Consider the following 25,683-nt stretch of genomic DNA (forward strand, 5'->3'; position numbering starts at 1 on the left):
GGCCGCCATCAGTCCATGTTACTATAAATAAAACTGGCATTGTGTTATAGGCACCACCACCACCAGCACAGCCTTCTGCAGCACAATGCCAGGAAGATACTGTTTTGTAGGACAGAGAAAGCTGACTCACTCAAACCACATTATCACTACATTTGACACCAAGTTACTCATCCTCTTAGATATCCTATCCACTCTGCCAAGCCCAAACCTGTTTCGCAGATCTTCCCACATTAAAGAGAAAAAACAGAGACAACATGAGGCTGTGATCTTTATTCCATTAAATGACCTTACAGGAACAGAAACATGCTTTTAATATACTAATAGCATCTTCTCATCCTATTGCACTTTTTAAAAATATTGTAAATTTTAAAGCCATCTTTAAAGGGTATAAGATTTCAACAAATCATTTAAAAGAAATATGAGAAGAAAAACTGTGTATGTTCAAGATTAACATCCGCTCCTTTAAGGCTTGAGTCTATGACAGCATTTTTTCATCTAAATTGGAAAGTTTTGGGAGTCAAAGTCAACCTTCCTTGTTCACAAGAACACCACATTAAATTTGTTCAGGCACATGAAGTTCTTCCCAAGTAATAAATATTTTTTATCTTTCTACTCCTAGATTTTGAACAGTTCCTGATATGGGTTACTTTTGTTGCTAATTTTCAAAGTTATGGTTATCTCCTGTCTTTTTGTTCATTACTTTTATTTATGGTTTAAGGTTTTCTGTGTATGAGTTAGGGGTTCAAGTCATAGTACTGAATTTTGCTATTTAAAGGAAATACAACTTTTACCCTGGCCAGGTGGTTCAGTTAGACTCACGAGCGTCTCCCGTACACCGAAACATTGCTGGTTCGATCCCTGATCAGGGTACATACAGGAGGCAACCAATCGATGTTTCTCTAAAAATCAATAGAAACATATTCTTGGGTAAGGATTTTTAAAAAGTGGATAGAACGTTGGCCTGCGGACCAGAGTCCCAGGTTCGATTCCGGTCAAGGGCACATGCCTGGGTTGCAAGCTCAGTCCAACGTGCAGGAGGCAGCCAATCAATGATTCCCTCTCGACATTGATGTTTCTCTCTCTTCCTTTCCTTTCCTCTCTGAAATAAAAATATATTTTTTAAAACACACAACTTTCAAGTTTTTTTTAACCCTAATTATACCCGCTACAAAATAGGACACTTGTACATTCGTCTTTCAGAGAAGGCACTGCGACATCCTAATTTTGAGAAACGTTTAGGAGCGTAGCTAATCCTCCCAAGTACAGGCGCCCTTCCTGTGCTGAGCACCGTCACTCCCCGGGACTGCATCGGGCAGACCGCCTCCGCTGACCCGCAAGGAAAAGCCACCCACCCGCCGCCAGGCCACCGCCTGCGCCTGCCCGCCATGCAGTGGTCTCACTGCTCTCGGAGGCACTTGCAATACTGTAAACAAGAGTGATTCTGGGGCACAGACCACACCAACTGAGGCAAGCCCTGGGTAGAAAGCTGGGAACTTGAACTTTTTTTTTTTTTTTTTAAATATATATATTTTATTGATTTTGTACAGAGAGGAAGGGAGAGAGATAGAGAGCTAGAAACATCAATGAGAGAGAGTCATCGACCAGCTGCCTCTTGCACACCCCCTACTGGGGATATGCCCGCAACCAAGGTACGTGCCCTTGACCGGAATCGAACCCAGGACCTTTCAGTCCCCAAGCCGACGCTCTATCCATTGAGCCAAACCGGTCTTGGCGGAACTTGAACTTTTTAAACAAGAGTTCCAGGTAAGTCTTATGTACTCCAACATAGGTAAGAACCAATACTCCAGACATAGCTACAGTCTGATTTAACAAGAAAAACTATCCCATTGCAAACGGTCTTTTACAATGGGGACCTTAAAGTCACTTTAAAAAAACTTAAACAGTTTGTACTTTCATAACTGAAGCTTGTCTTCATTATGCCCTATCCTTTAACTAAAATTTTGCTGGATCTAAATATAAGCCAGAATAATATAGCCCATGTTGGCTACTTCAGTAATAGCTATCCTACATTACCCTAAATTAAATTTCAATAGTTCTATGGTGTGTAAAAAAAAAAAAAAAAAAAAGGCTCCATGAAGCCGAGACAGGGTGACTCAATTGGCTGGAGTGTCGTCTAGCGCACAAAAAAGGTTTCAGGTTCAATTCCCCGGTCGGGCCCCATATGGGGGTTAGGGGGGTGTAACAGATCAATGTTTCTCTCGCTCTCTCCCCACCTTCTCTCTCTCTCTCAAAAAGCCAATAAACATATACTCAGGTGAGGATTAAAAAGAAAAAAGTTCCATGACAACTTCCATATAAACTATTTAAAGAAAAACCTCTAGGAAAAATATAAAACCTTTTCACATCAATTTACTCAGCTTCTCTATAATTCGTACATGCATACCCTCTCTGAGACACCATTTTTATAACCACAAGAATGGGGTACGATGAAGAAACACAATGCCAGCACAAAGCAGTTGGTTTGCCTAAAGCATTTAACTTTATGTAAGAGAAAAAAGAAAATAACAGGTAAAGCAAAACCAATATTCCCAGGCGATTGTACCAGTGTTATTACATAGCCCTCCGTGGAACAGGCTTCTCAGGACACTGCTAGCAAGGAATGAGTCTGAAGAAGTGTCATTATCACACAGAACAACACGACAGTCTGCCCTGTTTGTCCACAAACCAATCTAGAAAGCCTTCTCCATGAACGAATCAAAACTTTTATTCTATTATTTTTACTCTAAGTTTACTGGAAGTATTAAAAAACAACAAAAAACATTAACATTTAACTTCTCCCGAAATGAGTTCTTTTAAGAGAAAAACTGAACACCTCCTTGTCTGTTACAGGGGGGCCCCCAGACAGTCAGGAATGTGAACAGCAACGCTGTGTGAAAGGCCGCCGGGGGGGGGGGCGAGGGGGGGGGGGGGCAACGAACACTAAGCAAGCAACCTGACTCCGGATGTCCCTGACCCGCAAACTCAAGGCTGAGGGAGTTACGAGGTTCTTTTCAACCTGGTTATCAATCTCCCCAAGACTATTCAGGCCAGCGATGAGAATGCATCTTTTATCGGAAAAGGTGCTATAAAGTCATCAGTTCACCATTAAGAGGCCAAAGAAACTCTTAAGAATCCTCACTGAGAAAACTTCATAAGCACTTTTCAGAGGCAGAGCATGTCAACTAATAAAGACCCAAAAAACAAGGTTTCCCTCTTGGTAGTTATTCCTTCTTTAAGATCAAATCAAAAATGGTGAATTTAAACTGAAAATCAATCCTAAGATTTCATTAAATCATACATTATTGTGTTTATTTTTAAAAATCTAATACTTTAGAATTAAAATAAGTTTTAGACACGTCTTCCTTTTCTCACCACTAAAAGGAGTAGGACCAATCTGGACAATTATTCTGAAATCTATAAATACGCTTATAAAATGCAGTGAGGCTTTCTTTTCTTTTTTTTTTTTAGCAAAAAGTAAAACATGTAAATAGTAGGTTTATTAAACCCAATATCAGGAATTTAGTTCTAGCGAAACATCACCCATCACATTGATGTTTCAATCTGAACTATAGTGATTCCGTAGGTTTGTTTTAAGTTAGTATCTGTAAGGCCTTTCGCTGAGGAGGAGCCTGCAGGAAGATGAGGCCCCATGAAAATGCACTAACTTTTCAAAGCTAAGCTTTCAATTAAACATTCAAGACTAAGCATCACTGATAAGCAAGGAAACAGTTTTTAGAACAATCTGGAATTTTTCTAAATCTAACAGCAAGTAAATAAAATAGCAAAAACTTCAGGGCAAGATGGTATGTAAATATGAAAAAATATATAAAATGCTTGGAATTCAGGCCTTATAAAAATACTTAAATGGTTAAGTGTTAGTCAAAAAAATCTTTAATAGATTATATGCCAGAAGAAACTTTGTTTTTCCACCTTCCACTCATACTTCATACATAAAGAATTTTCTCAGATTTTTCCTAAGCCTTCCCTACCACATTCCCACAAAAATTAAATTATCTTAAGAATTAAGGCTCACATACCTGAATGTTTATATAAATATTTGCAGGCAAATTTTAGGCTTAAAATCCATAATAATTCACCATTATAAACCAAAGAAAAAGGCAACTACAGATAAAAAATTTTATCACACAATCAAGGTATATAAAGAATTATTATTAGATACTTCTGGGTATGGTCCATATTTGTATGGAGCTTTGGTCCTTACTAAGCCAACGCTATTTTAAAGCTACCAGACAAGTCAAGTTAGATAAAGAATTCTAAATAAAACGGACTAAATAAAACGGACAGTTTCAGCTCCATTATTAAAAGTATTAAACAGTGCATAGGAGATAAGGCCTGGTTTACTGCTAAGCCATGTGCAATAGGACATCACTTAAAGGCCATGTTTGGTACAGTGTTTCCTCTAATTAATAATAAAGTTTTGTTCTTATGCGGAACTTTCAAAAACAAAACCTCTCAAATGACAACTGTGTGAGGGTAGTGTATAATACATATACCAATATAATAAAGCCCTAATATGCATATTGACTGAACGGCAGAACGACCGGTTGCTATGATGCACACTGAACACCAGGGGGCAGACACTCCACGCAGAAGCTGCCCTGGTGGTCAGTGTGCTCCCAATGGGGGAGCACCTCTTAGCCAGAAGCCCGGCTCGCAGCTGGCGAGCACAGCGTCGGTGGCGGGAGCCTCTCCCCTGCAGGTGGAGCGTTAAGGAGTCCCGGATTGCGAGAGAGCACAGGCCAGGCTGAGGGACACCCCCAGAGCACAAATCTGATGCCCCGGGCCTCTAGTACCAACATAAACCTGCCAACAGTGAATCTGGCCAAGGCACAAGTTCAAGTGACTTATCAGAGGTCACATGGTTCATTTAAACTCTAGCTTTTTTCTTAAATTATCAAGTTCATTCCTTTTATTATGAGCCTCTGGCTTTCCAAGACATGTTTGCTCTTTTCTAGAAAGAAGGTACAGGAATAAAGGCAAAAGGAACCACACTGACAGCCTGTCAGGGAAAAGACTTACATTTCAGTGAACGGTAAACATGATGGTTTTCCACACTGTGTGGCAGACAGGATCCTCTAACATTGTAAGATTTTATGTAATGGCATCATTTCAGCCTTTAGTTCTAAAGCTTTTGCCAGTTTTGTAAACTTTTTTAAAAAGGAACCCTTCTCAATAGAATAGGTATAGAAGAACTGACAGGTTTCGCCCCAAACAGAATCTTTCCCGAGGCTTCCTCAGTCCCTCCTCCCTATCATGCCTGCAAACGCACGAATTCCATTTTAAAAGGCACTAAGTGGCGCATAAAGGACTTAAAACTGCATTTCCATATCCTCCTTTAGCTTTCCCCCATAAAGTGCACAAAGCAGAGAGTAATAAGAGAACAGACACAAGCTTGGGTCTAGATCGTCAGAAGGAAAAGAAACGCTTCCAACAGAAATGGAAGTGCGTTGAAGAGTTTGAAACCACAGGAAAGGTCTGTCCGTTCATTTATTGGTGCCACGTTCAGCTCTTCCCGGGTGGTCCCACATCTCCATTCCTCTGGGCCTGTTCCTGTGGCTACAGCGGAAACGCAGAAATCAGAAGGGGCTGTTGGGTTCCTGTTGGGTCCTCTTGCCAGGATGCTATTGCGCTTTTTTATCCACTGAGTGTCTCCCAACCACGGCATCCCTCACAGCAGCCTGGGTGGAATTGCCAATGTGAGAAGAAGCCTGCAGGAGTCCATGAGGCAACATGTGAGTTAACAACATACAGCCCAGCATCCAGGGAATACGTCCTTGGAGATCAACTTTCAAAAACGTCTGTCTACATCATCAGTACGTTACAGAAAACGGGAAGGAAAATGTGGGAGCCTGAGACAGCTGCTGCTCCCAGGAGTTAGCTGACCCTTTGCTTTGTTACCGTTATTAGAGGCTTACCAAGTGTCTATTCCTTTAGTAGAAAAAATATTTTCACTCAGAAAGCTCGAGTTTGGGATTGGCATTGTAAAAATAATTTGTTTCCCTTCACAAGCCTCTAACTTAACTGATCTGTTCAAGCAACTCAGAAAAAGATCCTCAGTCTCGAGGATCTATAAACCTGGAGATCATGTCAATGTCAAAAGCCACTGGCTTTTTGGAAGATTTTAAGGGGGAATAATGCCACCCATTAGTAAGATTCAAAACAAAACAAAAATGTTTTTGTTGAGTTCAGGTTTTTCAAAGCTCTTGATTTTTAATAAAGCAAATTAATCTTGGATGAGGGAAAGAATCACACAGGAATTGTGTCTGACGAGCATAGAGTTAAAAGTTTCCCGAAAGGAACACAATTATGTCTAAGTTGAAAAATGTTTTGCCCTGAAGGGTAATCATTAGGCATGAAAACAAAATTAAACAATAATATTCTAAAAAAGGATAATAAACAAAATGCTCATCAGAAAAAAAATAGTCAAGGAAACGTTCTCATGCCTTCTTTCCCCAGGAAGCTTTCCAAATGGAGATACTTTACAGCAGAAACGCAGTATCTGTCCATTGTCAGCCCCCCCGCCCAGCGGCAGCACTTACCTGCTCCAGCACATACGCTGCTCCAGAATCGATGGCTCCGCCCAGCTCGCGGTACTGCCCCGAGTACCTGATGTACCCCCAGGTGAGCAGCGCGATTAACAGCAGGCCAACAATGCAGTTGAACAGCTGGGCCACCACCTCCAGGCCAATGAAGCCGGTGAGGCCCGACGCGATGTACAGAGCCACGATGCCCGTGAAGAGCACGGCGGGGGTCCGGAAGGTGCTGAAGATGTTCTTGCTGCCGTTGTGCTTGCAGAAGTTCTCGTACAGTTCCTTGATTTCCCCCTCCAGCTCCTGCTGGTAGCGAAGGCTGAACTCCTTCCCGCCCATCTTCTTCGTCTTCTTAAAGTGGTCCAGAGCGAGCTGTCTGAATTCACAGTGCTTCTCCTCTAGAATGTCTGGGGACAAATAAGGTTTCTCTCCCCCGCACACCTAAAAAATAAAGAGGCAATGTGGTGAAGACCCCTTTAAAACAGGTGACAAGTAAAATGTATAAAGTGAAAACGCTGAAAAGCTTCCAATATTTTGGTGTGAGAGATTAACTTTCCACGCTGACCCAGAGCAACAGCTCAGCTGGCCGCCCCGAAGGACACTGCGGCTCAGGCCACGCTGCCCGGTGAGAGCAGTGACCACGCAGCCGTGGCTGGAAGCTGGCAGCGGGCCCTCACCTCCAGGTGGCCTGAGAGCAGCTGCGTTGCCTCAGTGTCTTAAGACAGTCAAAGGGTCAAGCTGGACTTTTAAAGTCAGCTACCATGTCCAGGTTATAGATATTTCAGAGTAAGACGTTCGCCCCACATACCTCCTCCATGTTGTTGTAATAAATGTCCTTGGCAGAGGCTGCAGCTGCTAAATTGTTGGCTTCCGCAGTGGCCTTTTAAGAAAGGAAAACACCAGCTGTAAGTCCTTCCTCTTTAAACATTCTTCTACAAATAACCATGTAAAATTTTCCTCACACCTAAGTCACTGTTCTTTCTTATGCTTCTGCTATTTTTTAAATTTCCAAATAGCCCAGTTTATTAAATAAAATACAACATCTTTTCTGCCAAAAATGTTTCCATACCAAAGAATCTTTATCACAAATTAAACCTCTCAAAAATCATGTCCTTTGCTTCGATTTTTACTTACTGATTTTAGAGAAAGGAAGAGAGTGAAAAACATCAATGTGCTGTTCCACTTATATACGAATTCACTGGTTGATTCTTGTATGTGCCCTGATGGGAGATCGAACCCAAAACCTTGGTGTATCAGGATGATGCTCTAACTGAGCTACCTAGCCAGGGCCCTTTGCTTTAATTTTAAATGTTAAAAAACAGATGTAAGTCAAAAAAGAAGGAAACAGCCCAGCCAGCGTGGCTCAGTGGTTGAGCGTTGACCTATGAACCTGGAGGACATGGTTTGATTCCTAGTCAGGGCATATGCCCAGGTTACTGGCTCAATCCCTGGGAGGGGGAGGGGGAGAGAATGCATGCAGAAGGTGGCCAATTCATGATTCTCTCTCATCATCGACGTTTCTCTCTCTCCCGACCTTCCTTTTAGAAATCGATAAAAATATATTTATTTTTTAAAAGAAAGAAACAAATTATCTTTATAATGTCAATCCCAAACTCTAGCTTCCTAAAGTGAAAATATTTTTTCTACCAAAAGGAGTAAGCATTTGGCAATAAATGGCCTTATGTTCAGTACATGAAAGACAGAATCATGTTTTAACAAAACGACACTTTGAAAATACCAAAATGTTGAAAACAAAACTCATTGGAAATTAAATGTAGACTCATCAGTAAGCAGACACATTAGGGCATGTTCTAGGAAAGCAGACAGCAGATAAGAGAAAAATGGGCCGAAACCGGTTCGGCTCAGTGGTAGAGCGTCGGTCTGCGGACTGAAGGGTCCCGGGTTCGATTCCGGTCAGGGGCATGTACATTGGTTGCGGGCACATCCCCAGTAGGGGGTGTGCAAGAGACAGTTGGTCGATATTTCTCTCTCATCGACGTTTCTAGCTCTCTGTCTCTCTCCCTTCCTCTCTGTAAAAATCAATAAAATATTTTTTTTTTTTTAAAAGAGAAAAATGGCCTGTCCACACGGCTGGGGAATCTCCCTGGGATGATAAGACAGCGGTTTCACACTATGTTTGCTGGGAAGACCAGGCCCAGTGAGAGGCCGTGCTATTCAAGCTGAACCACCACGAACACAGATAAGAAAGCCAGAGGGCAACCATACTGCTGAAATGTGCTGGAAATTAAGAGCTCAGCATAATGGGAAAGGAGAGCAACAGCACTGTCTTCTTAAAGGACTGCTTCCTGGATCCAGATAAACGCACGAAATCGAAGCTATCACTTGGGCTGTCCAATCACTGCGTACCTGGAGCATGGATTTGGGGTGAGGCAGATCTTCTCCTTGGTAAATTTTAATATATGCCTGAAAATATAAACATAAAAATAATTACCAAAAATGTTATTCTGTCATAACTAATCATACTTGAAATTGTAGAAACAGTAACCAAACAACTGAATTTTCCTAAAGACCTAGATCAACACCCAGGAATTAGCAAAAACACATCACACCTTGTGCACGTTAGCATTTTTAGTTCACGAGCCTACCAAGGCTAAGTTTCCCGCCAGACTCCCCATGCACACTGGCCTCACCACTACCTGTGGGCAGAGTGACCATCCGCCTTGAGGTAGCCATGTCACATCTAGGTGCCGTCTCCTACTCACAGCAACTTCCTAACCACCTCCTGTCCACACCATCTTCCTGGAGGAACCATCTTCCTTTAGCCAGTCATCACTCCGCTAAGAGAGTGCAAAGAATATCCATTTGGTTCTTAGACCGATACTGCCACCCAGTGGCCCATTCCTGGAAGGACACTGAAGTCTGAAAACGCCTCTCATCATTTCCCCCATGACTCTTCCCTAAGCTTTAAAATGCTGAAATTCAAGTTAGCTTAAACCTAGACCAGTTTTACCAAAAGCCAAACATTTTAATAATTAAAACCCACAATTACCTTAAAATACTCCAACAGCCCCCGACAGGTGACTTTTGAGCCATTGATCTCCTTTTCCATTAAGTTCGCTGGGTTTAGTATATACGGTATCAGTATCTGTAACTGCTCTTTGAATTCACTGGCGATATCTGTTCACAGGACCATGAAGAAGGAAACCATAAGCCAAATAGACTTCAGCCAAGGTAAGCACAAACACAGTCTTCAGGGCTAATCATTTAACGCAGGGGTCCTCAAACTTTTTAAAGTGGAGGCCAGATCACGGTCCCTCAGAGAGCTGGAGGGCCGGACTATATGAACTACTAATTCCTACTGTAACACCTCGGCTGCGCTCACTGCCCAAAAAACCTGGCGGGCCAGATCAGACTCCTCTGCGGGCCGCATGTGGCCCGAGGGCCGTAGTTTGAAGACCCCTGATAACGTGAGCTAGCCCTAGTGGAGGGCCGGGCCCCAGGGCAGGTGTCTGACATTTCCGGGTCTGACAACAGCAGTCGGTTCTTATGTGCCTCGCTTGCCTTCTGCAGTATTAAGTCTTCCCTAGTCGAGGAGAGAATATGCAGAACATCTTGCCCTGGTTTTCATTCAGGGAGGTTCAGGTCTACTCCCTAGCCCAGTGGTCGGCAAACAGAGCCAAACATCAACAGGACAATGACTGAAATTTCTTTTGAGAGCCAAAATTTTTAAACTTAATCTATATAGATAGGTACATTGTTATTAACTTAATTAGGGTTCTCCTAAGCTGACCTTTGCTAAAACTCAAAGGGCCAAAGAGCCACAGTTTGCCAACCACTGCCCTAGCCTTTCAAGAAATTTCAATTTTTTAAATCCTCACCAGAGGATATTTTTCCTTTTAGAGAGAGTGAAAGTGTGGGAAGAGGGGGAGAGAGAGAGAAACATTGATGTGAGAGAGACACAGACTGGTTGCCTCCCACATGCACCCTGACTAGAGCCTGGGATCAAGTCTGCAACGTTGGTACATGCCCTTGACTAGAAAACAAACCCAAGACTCTTTGCCTGAGGGCCAATGTTCTAACCACTGAGCAACTGACCAGGGCAAGAAATTTCATTTTTTTAAGGCGAGGGTAACACCAGATTCTTAATTGACATTTTCTGGTCACTATTTAATTCCAAAGATCAAATCACACGTTTAAAATAACATCATTTGTAACACACCTTTCAATTTCCCATCAAACTCAGGGCTTGTGGCCACCTGGAGTCCTGGATGCGGCAGAAGAAAACAGGAGACGCTCGAGAAACACGAGTGGATGTGGTTTCGGACATTCTGAATTTCTTCATGCTGGTGTTCTTTCACCTGCCAACGAAGACGCACAGTTTACAAGACCATGTGTTTCTCCTCACAGGACAAAGGAAAGAAGAGTTCTCAGCTCTGATGGGTCCTAGTGGCCTATATTTTTTCCAATAAGAAAACGCAGAACCCTAAGAAGCAATAAATGCACATACTTAATTAACCACAGCGTGACTCCTATAGCTACCAAAGAATAGGTAGTAAAGAGTTTCTTTAAAAAAAGAGTATTACACGATACTTAGGGAGAATAACAGGTTTGTGGGCATGAAGGAGGATCTAACCAGATAGTACTGAATATCTGGTTAGATCCTCCGTGTTTTAATTCTGGAGAAAAGGCTAACTACGCCTTTTATATTCATCTTAAAACAAATAAGAATTGCCCAGACGGTGTGGCTCAGTGGTTGAGCATCCACCTATGGAGGTCACGATATGATTCCCACTCAGGGCACATGCCCGGGTTGTGGGTTTGATCCCTAGTGTGGGGCATACAGGAGGCAGCTTATCAATGATTCTCCCTCATCATTGATGTTTCTATTTCTCTCTCCTCCATTCCTCTTAGATCAATAAAAATATCAATATATATTTTTAAAAAACAACAATACATAAGAGTTTTGAATAAGAAAAACAGACTGAAGTTCTGAATGCAGACACTTGTAGAGCCTGACCTAAAGTGTGGAATGGAATTACAATCAAAGCTGGGCTTTGGCCCAGAGTTCTTTTGCCCACAGTCCCTGTACATGTGTACCCAGGTACTTTCATCGAAAACATGCATAACATTAGTGTGTGTTAACATGCATAAGTATTTAACAAACTTAACGTAATTTTCTGTAACCTGCTTGAAATATAATAGCTAAGGCAAATGAGAAAGTTACTACTGGTTTTCGGTAATTCCTGTATTATATTTCTACTTACCTGTAGACGCTTATCCAAAAATGACATTCCTCCCTGTAGTCCATAGCTGTATTCGTAAGGGAAACTCCAGTCTCGAACCAAAAACATCAGTGTCTATTTAGGAAAAGAGCAGTGCACATTAAAATGTTGCATAAATACATTTTCAAAAATAACAATTTAAGTACTCCTTTGCACAATGCCGGCTTCTTCAACGGAGACAAGAAAACGTGCTGAAGGACTGATCTATTCTGGGATGTCTTTGAAACCTTATAAACATGAATGCCAAAGGCAAGGATGGGGAGTGTAATAAAGGCCAAGAGAGAAAACAATATGCCACTAGCTAGTCATACATCAGATCTACTTTCCCCATTAGAAAGGAAAGGAAAGCTAAATAATACTTAAAACTCCTCTAATCTTACTCAGGTTACTATGCATTCCCATCCTCATGACATAAATAGCTAAAACAACGGTCAGTAAACTTATTCTGTAAATGCCAGAGTAAATATTTTAGGCCACTGGAGCACAAGGCAGCCATGGACAATACAAATAAGTATGGCTGTGTTCTAGATAAAACCTTACCCACAGACACTGACATCTAAATTTCAGATAATTTACACATCATGGAATAGTATACCTCTTATGATTTCTTTCAACCATTTAAAAACGTAAAAACCATTCCTAACTCATAGGTCACATAAAATAGGCAGCTGGCCAGAACTTGCCTGTGAGCTATAGTCTGCTGATCTCTGAACTAAAATAAAGATTTGAATGACATTTATAGTGAACATTCTACCTGGAAGGGTTTTTGGAAAATTTCATCCATTGCCAGACGACCATATTCTGTGAAGAGCTTTAAAAAAAAAAAAAAAGAAGAAGAAGAGTTATGGTTTGTAAGGCAAAATTACTTACAGTATTTCTGTGTAAAATAAAATAGGCAGCTGGCCAGAACTTGCCATGTTTTTTGAGGGGGGGGGGGTCCCTCAGAGCTCAGGAGATGCAGGCGTGTGGGGATGAAGTGGGGGGGTGGGGGGGTAGTACAGGCACCCCGGGAGAGAGGGTGCCGTCTGTGCTATTCTTCATCATGACTTCCTGGTTTAAAACGCTCAACCACTGAGCCAGGCCGGCAGGCTCAAATACAATGTTTACAGAACAGCTCTCAACCACTGAGTCATGGCACTGGCGTAGAACCACTGATGGTAAAGCATGAGTAATTCCTAATAGTAATATTAAAGGCCCAAGTTTAGGAATTATTTTTTTAATTTTGTTTTTAGAGAAATATTATATTGCTGTTTCTTGATCCTGCCAAGCACACTCCACCTCACAATCTTTCTTCTTGCTGTCCCCTCTCCTACACCACTTTCCCCAGATATGTCTACAGAACTTACTGGCCACTTACTTTAGTTCCCTGCTCAACTCATTAAGGCCTCCCCTGACCACTTCACGATAGATATAGAGTGTGGGATTATTATGAACAAAAACCTTCCTCCATATTTCAATGTTTTGCTAGAACTATTGAAGTAAAATTTTTCTGTCTTAAAACTTTTAAAAGATATATATGATGTTTAAATGAGGAATATATACCTGTAGTTGTTGAAGATCATCTTCCTGAATGTTCTGAGACAAGTTATAAATCTAGAAAACAAACACCCAAATTGATACTACTTTAGCTAATTTCAAACAAGCTCAAATAAAGCCTAACGCACTGCTTTGTACATTTAAAAGTCTGCATATAGCCGAAACCGGTTTGGCTCAATGGATAGAGCGTCGGCTTGGGGACTGAAGGGACCCGGGTTCGATTCCGGTCAAGGGCATATACCTTGGTTGCAGGCATATCCCCAGTAGGGGGTGTGCAAGAGGCAGCTGATCGATGACTCTCTCTCATCGATGTTTCTAACTCTCTATCTCTCTCCCTTCCTCTCTGTACAAAAATCAATAAAATATATAAAAGTCTGCATGTAAAAATATGAAGTCTGTTCAAATAATAATAATATTATCTGTCCTTTGGAAAACTATGCTTATATGGTTGAAATAACATAATTCTTCCTTCACAGTTTAAAATACAGTTTTCTTAAGTTCTTAACAAATCTACATTTCCTATATGACATCATTTCAACTTCCACTTTCAGGTTTTTACATAAATTTATGATCAAAGTAGAAAAATAGTTTAGGTTCCTTCTTGAGCCTATAAGAGGTTACTGATATCTGTGGTCTATAAAGAATATGTATCACCATAGAAATTCTGATAACATAACAACAACTTAAACTACATGTAACCTCTTTATCTTATTTCCTCTACAAACGTGTTTTCCTAGTCGAGTGGTTTTACCTGAACAGAACTAGTCATGGTGCTTAGAGCGAAGATGGTAGCGCAATCTTTCACAGTGGACTGGCTGTCAAATGCCCCCTGGGTGTCCATCAAAACAACTGCAACCTAAATAAAAAGGAAAATACAAACAAAATATGTTAGAGTGAGAAGGGGACAATGTAAAGGGGAACTTGAGAAGGACAGGTAACATTTAAGTGAGGCTTAAGTGGCTGCTTATAGGTTCCATCAGAAAAGTATAGTTAGCCAAAACCGGTTTGGCTCAGTGGTTAGAGCGTCGGTCTGCAGGCTGAGGGGTCCCAGGGACATGTACATTGGTTGCGGGCACATCCCCAGTGGGGGGGGGTGCAGGAGGCAGCTGATTGGTGGCTCTCTCTCATCGATGTTTCTAGCTCTCTATAACTCTCTCTTCCTCTCTGTAAAAAATAAAAATTAAAAAAAAAAAAAAACAGGTTAAAGTTCGTTTAAAAAAACCGTGGTACTTCAAAATCCCCTGTTCCACTTTAAGAAACACATGACTTGCTCTCCTAACCAAATTTGGGGATAGGTTCTACAACTGTAGCTTACTATTATTTTTTAATCCTCAGAGGATATTTTTCCTTCGATTTTTAGAAATAGTGTAAGACAAAGGGAAAGACAGAAATATCAATGTGAAAGAAACACATCGATTGGTGGCCTCCTGCATGGGTGCTGACCAGGGCCCAGGCCAGGGAGGAGTCTGCAACCTGCCATTGGCCGGAATCAAACCATGGACCCTTGGGTCTGCAGGCCAAAGCTCTATCCACTAAGCCAAACCAGCTAGGGCTGTAGCTCACTATTTTTTTCTCAATATATTTTATTGTGGTTTTTTTTTTTACAGAGAGGAAGGGAGAGGGATAGAGAGCTAGAAACATCGATGAAAGAGAAACATCAATTAGCTGCCTCCTGAACACCCACTACTGGGGATGTGCCTGCAACCAAGGTACATGCCTTTGATGGAATTGAACCTGGGACCCTTCAGTCCGCAGGCTGATACTCCATCCACTGAACCAAACCGGTCAGGGCTGTAGCTTACTATTTCTTGTTAGAATCCTTATATTACTATTTGACCTTTTAAACTATATTCATGCATTATTTTTAAACTATAAACTTATCATTCCAATAAAAATATTTTTAATTTTAAATATGCTTTAAAGTTCTAATTTTGTTGTTTTATTATTGTGTAAGCCTTTTTCGTCCTTACCTTCTTCCCATCTGGCTTTTCCACAGTGAAAACTTCATTCCAGATCTGAATCCCGTTAGTTTCTGGATCAGAGCCCCCTCTCCATGAAAATCCTGTTAATGGTTCTTCGGAATCACCTAACCAATTTGAATGGCCACCTTCTTTCTACAGGAGAAATAAGACATTTCCATTAAACCTAACATTTTGAGCATTTTTAAACATCAAGAATAACATGTGAACCTCCTTTGCGCTTTTAAACATAAATTCTCATTTTCTGATCGGAAAGGAAATAATTACCTGGGAATATAAGTAGCGGAGCAGAAAGTCCAGGAAGAACGACTTGCCCTTTCGGAAGGCCCCCGCCACTGACACCACCACCACATCGAGGTCTCGAATGTGGTCCTGCAAGAGGATGCTGGCCAAGGCCTTCTCCTCTAACTCAAAGGAGTGCTGGTCTTTCTGAACCAAAACCACCTGCACTGGGCCAGGCTTCCCACTCTCCATGGCATCACCTATGTTGTTACAGAGAAAAACATTAGCTTCAACATATTTTTAAATATGTATTTTTGAACAAGGAAAAAGCAAAAACTTAAGATACAAAAGCACTAACCATAAAAAAAAAAAAAAAAGACAAATTAAACCTTCGTTAAAATCAAGAATTTTTGTTGATTAAAAAATACCATTAAGAGTAAAACTGCAGCCAAAATCGGTTTGGCTCAGTGGTAGAGCGTTGGTCTGCGGACTGAAAGGTCCCAGGTTCGATTCCCGTCAAGGGCATGTACATTGGTTGCAGGCACATCCCCGGTAGGGGGTGTGCAGGAGGCAGCTGGTCGATGTTTCTCTCATTTATGTTTCTAGCTCTCTAGCTCTCTCCCTTCCTCCTCTCTGTAAAATATCAATAAAAATATATTTTTTTAAAAAAAGAGTAAAACTGCAGCCGAGGCCAGTTTGGCTCAGTGGATAGAGCGTCAGTCTGCGGACTGAAGGGTCCTGGGTTCGATTCCGGTCAGGGGAATGTACATCGGTTGTGGGCACATCCCCAGTGGGGGGGTGTGCAGGAGGCAGCTGGTCAATGTTTCTCTCTCATCGATGTTTCTGGCTCTCGGTCTCTCTCCCTTCCTCTCTGTGAAAAATCATTAAAATATTTTTTTTTAAAGAGTAAAAATGCAAACCATAGAATAGGAGAAAATATCACAATATCTATATCCAAAGAACGCATATCCAGAATCAATACAGAAATCCATAGAAAAAGACAAAAACACAGCCCGGCTGGTGTGGCTCAGGCAGCTGAGCATTATCCCACGCACCCTGGGCTCACTGGCACATGCCCTTCCTCTCTGTAGAAAATCAATAAAATATATTTAAAAAAAAAAAAAAAAAAGAATGAAGAACAATTTACTCAGACCTTAGGATAAAGCAGTACCAAAGTCCCTGAGATCGCTCACCCAATATTTGTTTTCCCCTCCTGCGAAGTGATCGATTTTTAGCTGGGCATATTAACTGCCTAATACATCTTTGGAAACACATTTCCAAACCAACCTTGTAGCTAGGGTGTCATCATGTGACTAAATTCTGATTGGAAATGAAATAGCAACTTCCAGGTCATGCATTTATCCCTTCCTGCCGGCTAGATGGAGAAGTGAGAGTGAGTCATCCTGGACCAGGCACGTGAGGGCAACACCCTAGGAATATTGGGGCAACAAGAGGCAGGACCAGAGGTGGACCATATCTGCAAGACAAAGACCCCAGAAGGTTAAAGAAAGAGAGAGAGAGAGAGAGAGAGAGAGAGAGAGAGAGAGAGAGAGGGAGGGAGGACCTAGGACTTCATGTAATAGAACTGCCATGCTGGCTCACTTTTTTTTTTTTTTGATTTTTTACAGAGAGGAAGGGAGAGAGATAGAGAGATAGAAACGTAGATGAGAGAGAAACATCGACCAGTTGCCTCTTGTTCAACCCCTACTGGGGATGTGCCCGCAACCAAGGTACATGCCCTTGACCGGAATCGAACCTGGGACCTTTCAGTCGGCAGACCGATGCTCTACCACTGAGCCAATCCGGTTTCGGCAATGCTGGCTCACTTTTATGTGAAAGAAGAGTTAAAATGTACCTTGCTTAAATCACTTATCTGGAGGCTCAATCAGATTTAGCCCAACCTAGAAACCAATACAACAATTACCCAGGACTTCACAATTAAGTTCATGATACTTTCCATTTCACCTACTTCACTATTAAAGTTTACTGAGCAATGTGAATGGTATATGGCAGACTCACAATAAGCAATCGTAAAAAAGAATGAATATGTACTGTAGTACCGTAGAGCTGCAACCCTAAGGACGCAGGTGGTACTAACAGAGCAAGGGGCGGGGAAGATAAGGATGCATGGGCTGCGGACAGGATAGAATAATCCAGTGACAAAATGTGTGCAGTTATGCACAGTGAGTTGCTTTTCAAGAGAAGTCGGAGACCACTGACAAGTTTAAAACCAAACAGGTGATACAGCCTTCCCTCGTGTCTTCCTGCCACTAGAACAGGGAAAAGGAGAAGCAGGCTACGGAGGGGGATGATCCTGCACTTCTCTTCAAACAGTCTGCTGGGCAACTGGATTTTTAGAGGATCTGGTTCCTTTGGCTTGAACGGTACCCAAACTGCAATGTAAACAGATAGAGCTGCTCACTTTCCACACCGTCTGTCCCTCCGACTTTCTAGGACAGTGGACGACATTACTGATCTGCCAAGAAAAACTTCTACTCTTCCCAGGTATCGTGTGAATGTCCTTTGCTGACTTATCCTCCCAACCCAGACCCCCAATCCCTTGGACCCCTTCATCCAAATTTTAGGGCCTGTTCCCTAAGGCTGAGGCTAAGCTATCTTCCAACAGTTCTTGCCTATGACGTTGATCATCCAAGTGACCATTCCCAAGTGGTTTTTGTTTTTTGAGGGTTTTGACTTTTTTTTTTTTTTTTTGCCTTTTAATTGCTTTTATTACTTTTAAAAAAAAAAAAAAAAAAGCTTCATTTATTTAGCTTTCTGACTCTGCTTGTACCTTCAATACTTTTTTTTTAAAATATATTTTATTGATTTTTTTACAGAGAGGAAGGGAGAGGAATAGAGAGCTAGCATCCATGAGAGAGAAACATCCATCAGCTGCCTCCTGCACACCCCCTACTGGGGATGTGCTCGCAACCAAGGTACATGCCCCTGACCGGAATCGAACCTGGGACCCTTTAGTCCACAGGCCGAAGCTCTATCCACTGAGCCAAACCGGTTTCGGCTGTGCCTTCAATACTTTCACATGGTTTTCTGCTCCTCAAGAAGGAAAGCACTCTGCATCCTGTCCTGGACACATTCACACACGTGGATCCACCGCAGGCCCCACTGACAAGTGTTTTCTTCTTAGACCACCTCGTTACACTTTGGGTCTCACAGCGTGAAATCCTCTACGTCGGCCGGGGCACCACCCGGAGATCTGGTGCTCTCCCCACCCTCGGTGTAGTGTTGGGACAGCCGTCTGTGATGTGAGAGGCTGTCTTGCAGGACAGCTCCTCGGCATGTCAAACGCTGGACCATGAGGAATGCCTCAAGTCTCCGGCCCCGGGTGTCTCTTTGATGACGTTACCTCAGTCCCTTAGGGCGGAACTCCTTCATTACAGCACATAACATGTCATGACAGCAACTACGTAAAGGCTATGGAAAACATTTATGGACAACTCAAAACAAACCCCACCCCTCCGCTGCCTGAGTTCCTCTAATTCTTATTCTCCTCATTCTCCCAGGCAAATGTATTCTTGTTGGTCTTTCCACTGGGAGAACATTAGGATTCAGGTCCTATCCCAATTCCTAAACCTCCAGCTCCTTCCCCCTTCACTGCATGCACACACACACACACACACACACACACACACACACACACACCTGTCCATCCTTCAGCACTCACTCACCTCCCTCTGTCCTGGTCCTCCCCAGCCGGTCCTCCCAGAGGACACTTCACCTGGACGGGATGAGAAGCAGGCAGGGCTTACATCCCTTCTTTCTCCCCTCCAGAATGTAAGCTCCATGAGGGTAAGAATGTTTGTCTCTTGTTCAGCGCTATGATTCCCCAATATCCTGGAACAGTGTCCACACAAAGTAGACATCCAATAAATATTTATGGAATAAACAAACTCCACCACTTAGTCACAATGTCACTATGGATAAATTTTAACCACTTATAGCTCCATATATTCATAAGCCTATACCCATCTCAAAGCCCAGAGTTTGACAATTTTAGGGACCTGATCAAGTAGACCCACTTTCTCACTTTCACTAAAACCTTGTACATAGTTATTCTACTCATGACAATCATTATATTGCAATTCTGATTCACAGCCCAGACTGGGAGCCCTGCGGAGTAGAGAAAGGAGGATACATCAGCCTCAGTGCCTAACACGGGAGAATAAGTTTCCTAGTGCTGTGCACACTAACCCCGACAGTGTGCCGCAGTGAAGATCCGTTTCTTCCCTTCCCCGTTCTTTCTTTCACTGTCAAACTCCTGAAGGTATGTCCTCATCTACGTATGGAACCATTCCCCTTAGCACCTTGCTATCTGATTTTCCTCTCAATCTCTCCTTTCATTTATGACCTCTCCTGCCAAGTTTGACAGCCCTTTCTTGATTCTCATTCAATCCTACCTCTGTGACAAAACACAACTGCCTCCCACTTCTAAACCTTAAACCTACAATGTGCATTCCTCCTACTTCTCTTCCAACCTCTTGATCACCTTCTTTCACTGCTTTTTCTTCTTTTCAGCCTATGATACACCAAGGCTCCACTTCAATCTTTCCGAAGTTCTCATTCACTCCCTCCTCTGTTGGTGATACCACCTCATTCATTTCTACCCTGCATTCAGATCCAAATGCACAACTGCCGAAGGGACAGACTCGCCTGGACATTCCACTATCGCCTCTGAGGAGTGATATGTAGAAATAAATGGGCGTAAGAGTCAGGACACAAGATCCTGATCCAGTTCTACCACAAACAACCTGTGTGATTCTGGGCATGTCTAGTCTGTCTCAACAGAAAAATGAGTCAAGATTTAAGCTCTAGAAACCCTTCCAATACTAGCATTTTCAAAATCTACTTTCAGTATCTTCAAAATGAATCCCCAGTTAATCTACTTCTCTCCAATCTCCACGGTTCAGACCACCTTTTCCCTATCTTCCTGTATGCTACATACCATCAAACCCTCTCATATCTTCCTTCCCTGGTTTAAGCTCCTACTTTGGCAAAGGTTATTATTCTAGTGAGGCAATAGGTACAGGAGAAAGGCCTTCTCGACAATCAGGAAAGACCAGAGTGCGGGGCCCAGGTGTGCACTGAATGTAACAGCCTGAATAAACCAGGTGATTCTGTCTTGGTTTTCCCTACAAAATCAGGCAGGACCACTGGGGTGGAGCCAGCCTCGGTGCTTGTCCTTACTGTCCAGTGAGTTCCAAAACGCAAATTAACTATAGTTGGAAACATTTCACTGGCACAGTACATGACTCAGGGTAAAGTTATGACCCGAGTTTTCCACTCTCCTTTTGAAATCCATTCGCTAAAGTGAAAAAGCAACACTCTCACACACAGAAGCATACCGTTTTCATGCCTTGTTCTTGCGGGCAGTTTTTAAAGCTCCCAAATCACAGACCAGGCCAGAGAAAACATCATAAGAGAAAGTACTAAGCCCTCAGCCAACTCTAGAACTGCTGGGTGTGGTTCCTTTGTGGTGATGGCGAATAATAGTTTTATGTGCTCTACTTTGTCTCAAGGTAGGAGGATGACGGTAGATACACATAAATTTTTAAGGCTGTTTCAGTGATACTAACTAAACAGTATCCGGGGAAATTTTACATCCTAATTAAAGGATTTTGGAAGAAGCCTTTTCTCAGTTCATCTGAAAAAAAAAAAAAAGAAAAAAAAAAACCTTTGTATTTTATTTTTGCACAGAATGCTGAACAAAATCATTTTCTTTGTCAATTAAGAATTTAGTAGTGCTTCATGATTTATGAAGATCAATTATGACTAAACAGTATTGAAGATTCAGAAATGCAGAGAGTGAACTGAATCTAAAAATGATGCTAGGCTGTATGTACTACAGGGGGAGGCAGGGGATCTTTTTAGTAGAGAATGAGTTAAGTCGTCTTATTTGACTTTTCCCTAAAAATGAGACCATCACTAAAATCATTCTCATTACCTGCAGGTTTTAATTATGTGCTCCAGTTTAGTAAGGCTTTCTTATTTGGCAGTATTTATTGGCCTGAAATTTCTTATCATTTCAAGGCATAAGAATAGTTTATCATTTCCTTATTTGCCTATTATACCAGTAAAGCCTGTTTCCTGATTTGTAACATTCCTTAGCTGTGAAACAGACCTGACCTGTTCTAACCATCAAAATACCAACAACAAAACATTTTTTTAGAAATTTGCAATGAAGAGCATCAACTTCTAATACAAATATTGAATTACAAACTATACTTCTTATATAGTAACAAACCAATTCAAACATAAGCAACCACCTTTAGGGAAATTTTATTATAAATTAGTATGAAAATTAGATGTGGATTTTTTTTAACTGTTGCCTAACCACTCAATGAGTTAAATCAGAGTCTGTGGGTGGGTCTCAAGCATCCACAGGTTTTAAAAACCCCAGGTTATTCTAATGTACAGCAGTGCTGAGAATTGCAACGCAATGGCAACTAAAAGATTTTTCTTTTCAATAAAAGCTTTCCCCCCTTCTTAGAGAATATACTTCTAAAATGTCAAGATAACTTGGGGGAATGTTTTAGAATTGAGACTAAAATGTAGCTGTTATTTGAACAATTTCTCAAAATGAAAAAATAAGGCTGTAAAACTTTAACAGGCAAGCCTAGTCATTAAAGGTAAATCCTAAACCAGTTTTCAAACAAGTTCATACAACCTAGAGTCCTCTACGGTACTTCATAGGAACCTTAAAATATGTGACCCCCAAAATAAATAACAATATGTGACTAACCTGTTAATAATGACCCCTGGGGAACAGGAGAGGTAGAATAAATTTTCTGTTTCTTGCTTCTTACAATTCTCTATTTTATTTTAAATAATTAGCATGACTATATTCTTTATTCTATGAGTTAGAAATCATAATGAAAAAGTGCCAATTTTTTTTAAAAAAAAAAAAACCTATTCTAAAAACCTATTTAGTGCCAAAGCCGGTTTGGCTCAGTGGTGGAGCGTTGATCTGCGGACTGAAAGGTCCCGGGTTCGATTCCGGTCAAGGGCATGTATATTGGTTGCGGGCATATCCCCGGTGGGGGGTGTACAGGAGGCAGCTGGTCGATGTTTCTCTCTCATCGACATTTCTAGCTCTCTGTCTCTCTCTCTTCCTCTCTGTAAAAAATCAATAAAAATATTTTTTAATTAAAAAAAAAAAAAAAAACCTATTTAGTGAAAACTAAGAAAATGATGCTAGTACACCTCATCACATTTATCCTCTATTTATTATTACTTTTCTTAACTGCATGTTTACTCCAAGGAGATAAACCCTAGCTAGTAAAACAAGGTGCTATCCTAGTCATGCTTCATTCATTCATTATGCAGAGACCTTTTCATCCAAGTGTTTCATTTGTAGGTGGTTAAGGCAGAAACAACAGGGGTTTCTAGACCACAGTACAAGCTAGTTTGGATGGGGTTTGAGGAAAAGGTACTCATTTTAGAATTTTGGCACATCGCAATGTTCGACATTTGCCGCAGATTAAAAACTATGTGCGTTTTGCTTCTCCCAAAGCAAGTCAAAATGTGGAATCGCGTTCTTGGCCCGTTAGTTCTTTCCTCCCTTTCACACAACATCCCACCCAACTCCGTCTTCACACGTGAGGGCTGGGGTTTATTTGCTAAAGGATTCTCCCATGGCATTTTCTTCCCCGGCCTTTCGATTTCGCAAGTGAAACTTCTGGCCATGTCACAGCTCACACGTTAAAGCATCAAGCCAGGTAAATGACAGGTGCAGTCGTACCCGTGACTTAGGGTTACTGCTATTTGGTTTTCACTTAATAAGTTAACTTTTTTTTTTTTCTTTTCCTTTCTTGTCTTCAGGAAAGCCAAAGAACAACGTGCAACTACCGAACGGCCTGAAAGATCTTCCTAACAAATAGTTTAGGCTACATCCTTTTATCTCCTTTACGGTCATGGACGGGTGGGTCCCAAATCAGCTTTCTGAGCACTTCTTGTTGTGTGTCAAGGTCGTTGGGATAAAAATAAAGCCGTCCTCCAAGGTCTTTTTAAAAAGCAGAGCAGCAATACCAGCCGCTGCCTTCCCGCCCCCCGGCCGGAGAGCAAGGCCGAGCCCCCGCCCAGGCTCCGGGCCCCGAGGGTGCGAGCGCCGGGCAGGAAAGGGCAGCAGCCCTGGGGCGCCGGGCTCTGCCCCGAGCCGGGCTGCAGCCTCGGACACCGCCCAGGGGTGCGGGGGGAGGGGGGCCCCCCCGCAGCCACGGCCCAGAGCCCTAGCGGCCTCCCCGGCGCAGGGCCCGACCCCCGAAGGCGGCCGCTTCCAGCCTGGGGCCCAGGAAGACGCCGCCCGACCGACCGACCGACCGATCGGGCCCAGCGAGCAGCCGCCCGGCTCCGAATTCAGTGCCTTGCGGTCCCCGCCCCGGGACAAGGAAGGACGGCGGCGCGGACGGGCGGTCTCCTTCAAGTTGTAGCAGAAAGGGCAGTGGGGGTGGCCATAAAGTGGGCCCGGAGGGGGGGAGTGAGAGAGGGGGTTCGGCGCCTCACCTGCTCCTCCCGAGGCAGCCGCTACCGCTCGATGAGGAGACAACATGGAGCCTCCGCCTGTAGCAGAAGCAGTAGGGCTCAGAGAGGGAAGGGCTTGGGCGGGAACAAACTTGGCCTTGGCCTTGGGGGCGGGAAACAGGCGGGGCCTGGGCTCTGGAAGAAACTGAGGGGGAAGGAGGCGAGCGCGGAGCCGCGAGGGAGCGAGCACAGGGCGGGTGGGCGAGGCCCGACGGGAGGCTGCGGGCGCGGCGAGCCCTGGGCCGGCTGGAGCGGGAAAGCGCACGCGGCCGACTCCCGCCACCCCCCGACGCGTGTGCGCCTGCGCGGGAGCGCGAAGCGCGCCGCCGTCTACCTGGGACTGCGCACTGGGGCCCGCGGTCCATTGGGAATTGTAGTCCTGTGCCCTCTGGGTCCCCGCCAGGGCTCCGGGTTCTGCGCACTCATCCCGGGAAGTGCGCAGAACCGGGGGGAGGGAATGGGCTTCTCTGGGCTTTTCGACAACTGAACTACAACTCCCAGCAGGCCTTGCGGGAAGGTTAGGGCAGGCCTGGGCGGGAGCCCGCCAGTGAGTCAGGCCCGGGACCCAGCCCTTGGATAACCGACATCGAGCCCCTGTCCGCCCTGCGTTTGAGACGGTTTTGGTGTTTAACGCTGCTCGGGGCCACAGATGGGCGGCACACTGCCCTAAGGACCGAAAGAAGGCCTTAACCCTGTGTGACGTGAGCGACACCGGTTTTACAACGATTTTGACTTCACAAGGGGGGAAGGCTGTGATTTCATTACCGCCATTATTAGCTTTACCCATATTCCCGTCCCTGGCCAAGCCCGATGGTGCGCCATCGCCACTCATAGCTAATGTAAGCGGTGAAACCCTTCCACCAACTTTATCCAGCCTAAGCCACGGCCATCTTTTGTTAACCTCAAGTTTACAGGAGCTTTTTTTGAAGCTGCTTTGCATACACATTCTTAAACTGTATGGTAAATCAATACAAAAAACAAGATTCTCCGAAAATGCTTTTATTCACACTTCACGTAGGATTGAGGAAATGTTCATAGCCACAATTGAATAGATAGTTTGTTATTTTGGATTTATTGAGGTAGGGGCAGTTCTCTTGGGGTTAAGTAGCTGGTGAAGCTTACGAGGGGCTTGAAGCATCCATCACACCACCACCTCTTGGCATCACCATGGCCTCATTCAGTTAAAAAAATTATTCACTTTTTTTCTTTTGCCTCTGAACTATTATTATAACCTATCTAGCTACTTCCAGGCCCTGCCAAGCCCTTAAGCTGTTAACAAATAGTGATTAGATCAGAGGTGAAGAGGTAAAGATAATTCTACCTAATCTTACCTAAAAAGGTCCTCTTTTGATTTATTTTCTCCTGGCCCTTTTGATTCTCCCCAAACTCTCAAGATTATTTGAATATCTCCCTCCAGATTGTAGATTTTAAGGATCTAGATCAACTGGGTCCAGAAGGAACTAGACATGAACATCAGCGAAAGTGTTTACTGGGTTTCACCCAGTGCAGAAGGCAGGACTTGCAGGATGACAGACAAATCCAGGGCATTATCTGGCAGGTTCAGAGAGAGCTGGGTTAAAAGCCAATGATGTCACCATTGCATTACACACTGTAAGA

At 43.1% G+C, this 25,683-nt stretch overlaps 1 protein-coding gene across 1 annotated transcript; it reads right to left on the bottom strand.

The window, feature by feature from the left end:
* Positions 1-255: 255 nt before the first annotated feature.
* ATL3 (atlastin GTPase 3) lies at positions 256-24,366 on the bottom strand. Its single transcript, XM_084895887.1, has 13 exons — positions 24,049-24,366; positions 15,577-15,791; positions 15,301-15,444; positions 14,082-14,186; positions 13,337-13,387; positions 12,549-12,605; positions 11,777-11,869; positions 10,732-10,870; positions 9,562-9,689; positions 8,919-8,975; positions 7,360-7,431; positions 6,561-6,992; positions 256-5,729 (listed from the first exon to the last, which is right to left on the bottom strand). The coding sequence occupies exons 1-13, from the start codon at positions 24,092-24,094 to the stop codon at positions 5,643-5,645; spliced, it is 1,626 nt and encodes a 541-aa protein (XP_084752013.1). The 5' UTR covers positions 24,095-24,366; the 3' UTR covers positions 256-5,642.
* Positions 24,367-25,683: the final 1,317 nt, after the last annotated feature.

This window comes from Pipistrellus hanaki (genome assembly GCF_964339955.1).
Source record: "Pipistrellus hanaki genome assembly, chromosome: 9".
Classification (NCBI taxonomy): domain Eukaryota; kingdom Metazoa; phylum Chordata; class Mammalia; order Chiroptera; family Vespertilionidae; genus Pipistrellus; species Pipistrellus hanaki.

Bases quoted from the DNA above. Each gene is read 5' to 3' on its own strand.
- ATL3 (XM_084895887.1), bottom strand. From the start codon at position 24,094: ATGTTGTCTCCTCATCGAGCGGTAGCGGCTGCCTCGGGAGGAGCAG. The intron at 12,606-13,336 runs GTATATATTCCT...TTTTTTTTAAAG, and splicing joins ATGATCTTCAACAACTACAG to CTCTTCACAGAATATGGTCG. The intron at 9,690-10,731 runs GTGTGTTACAAA...TCCTGTGAACAG, and splicing joins GTTTGATGGGAAATTGAAAG to ATATCGCCAGTGAATTCAAA.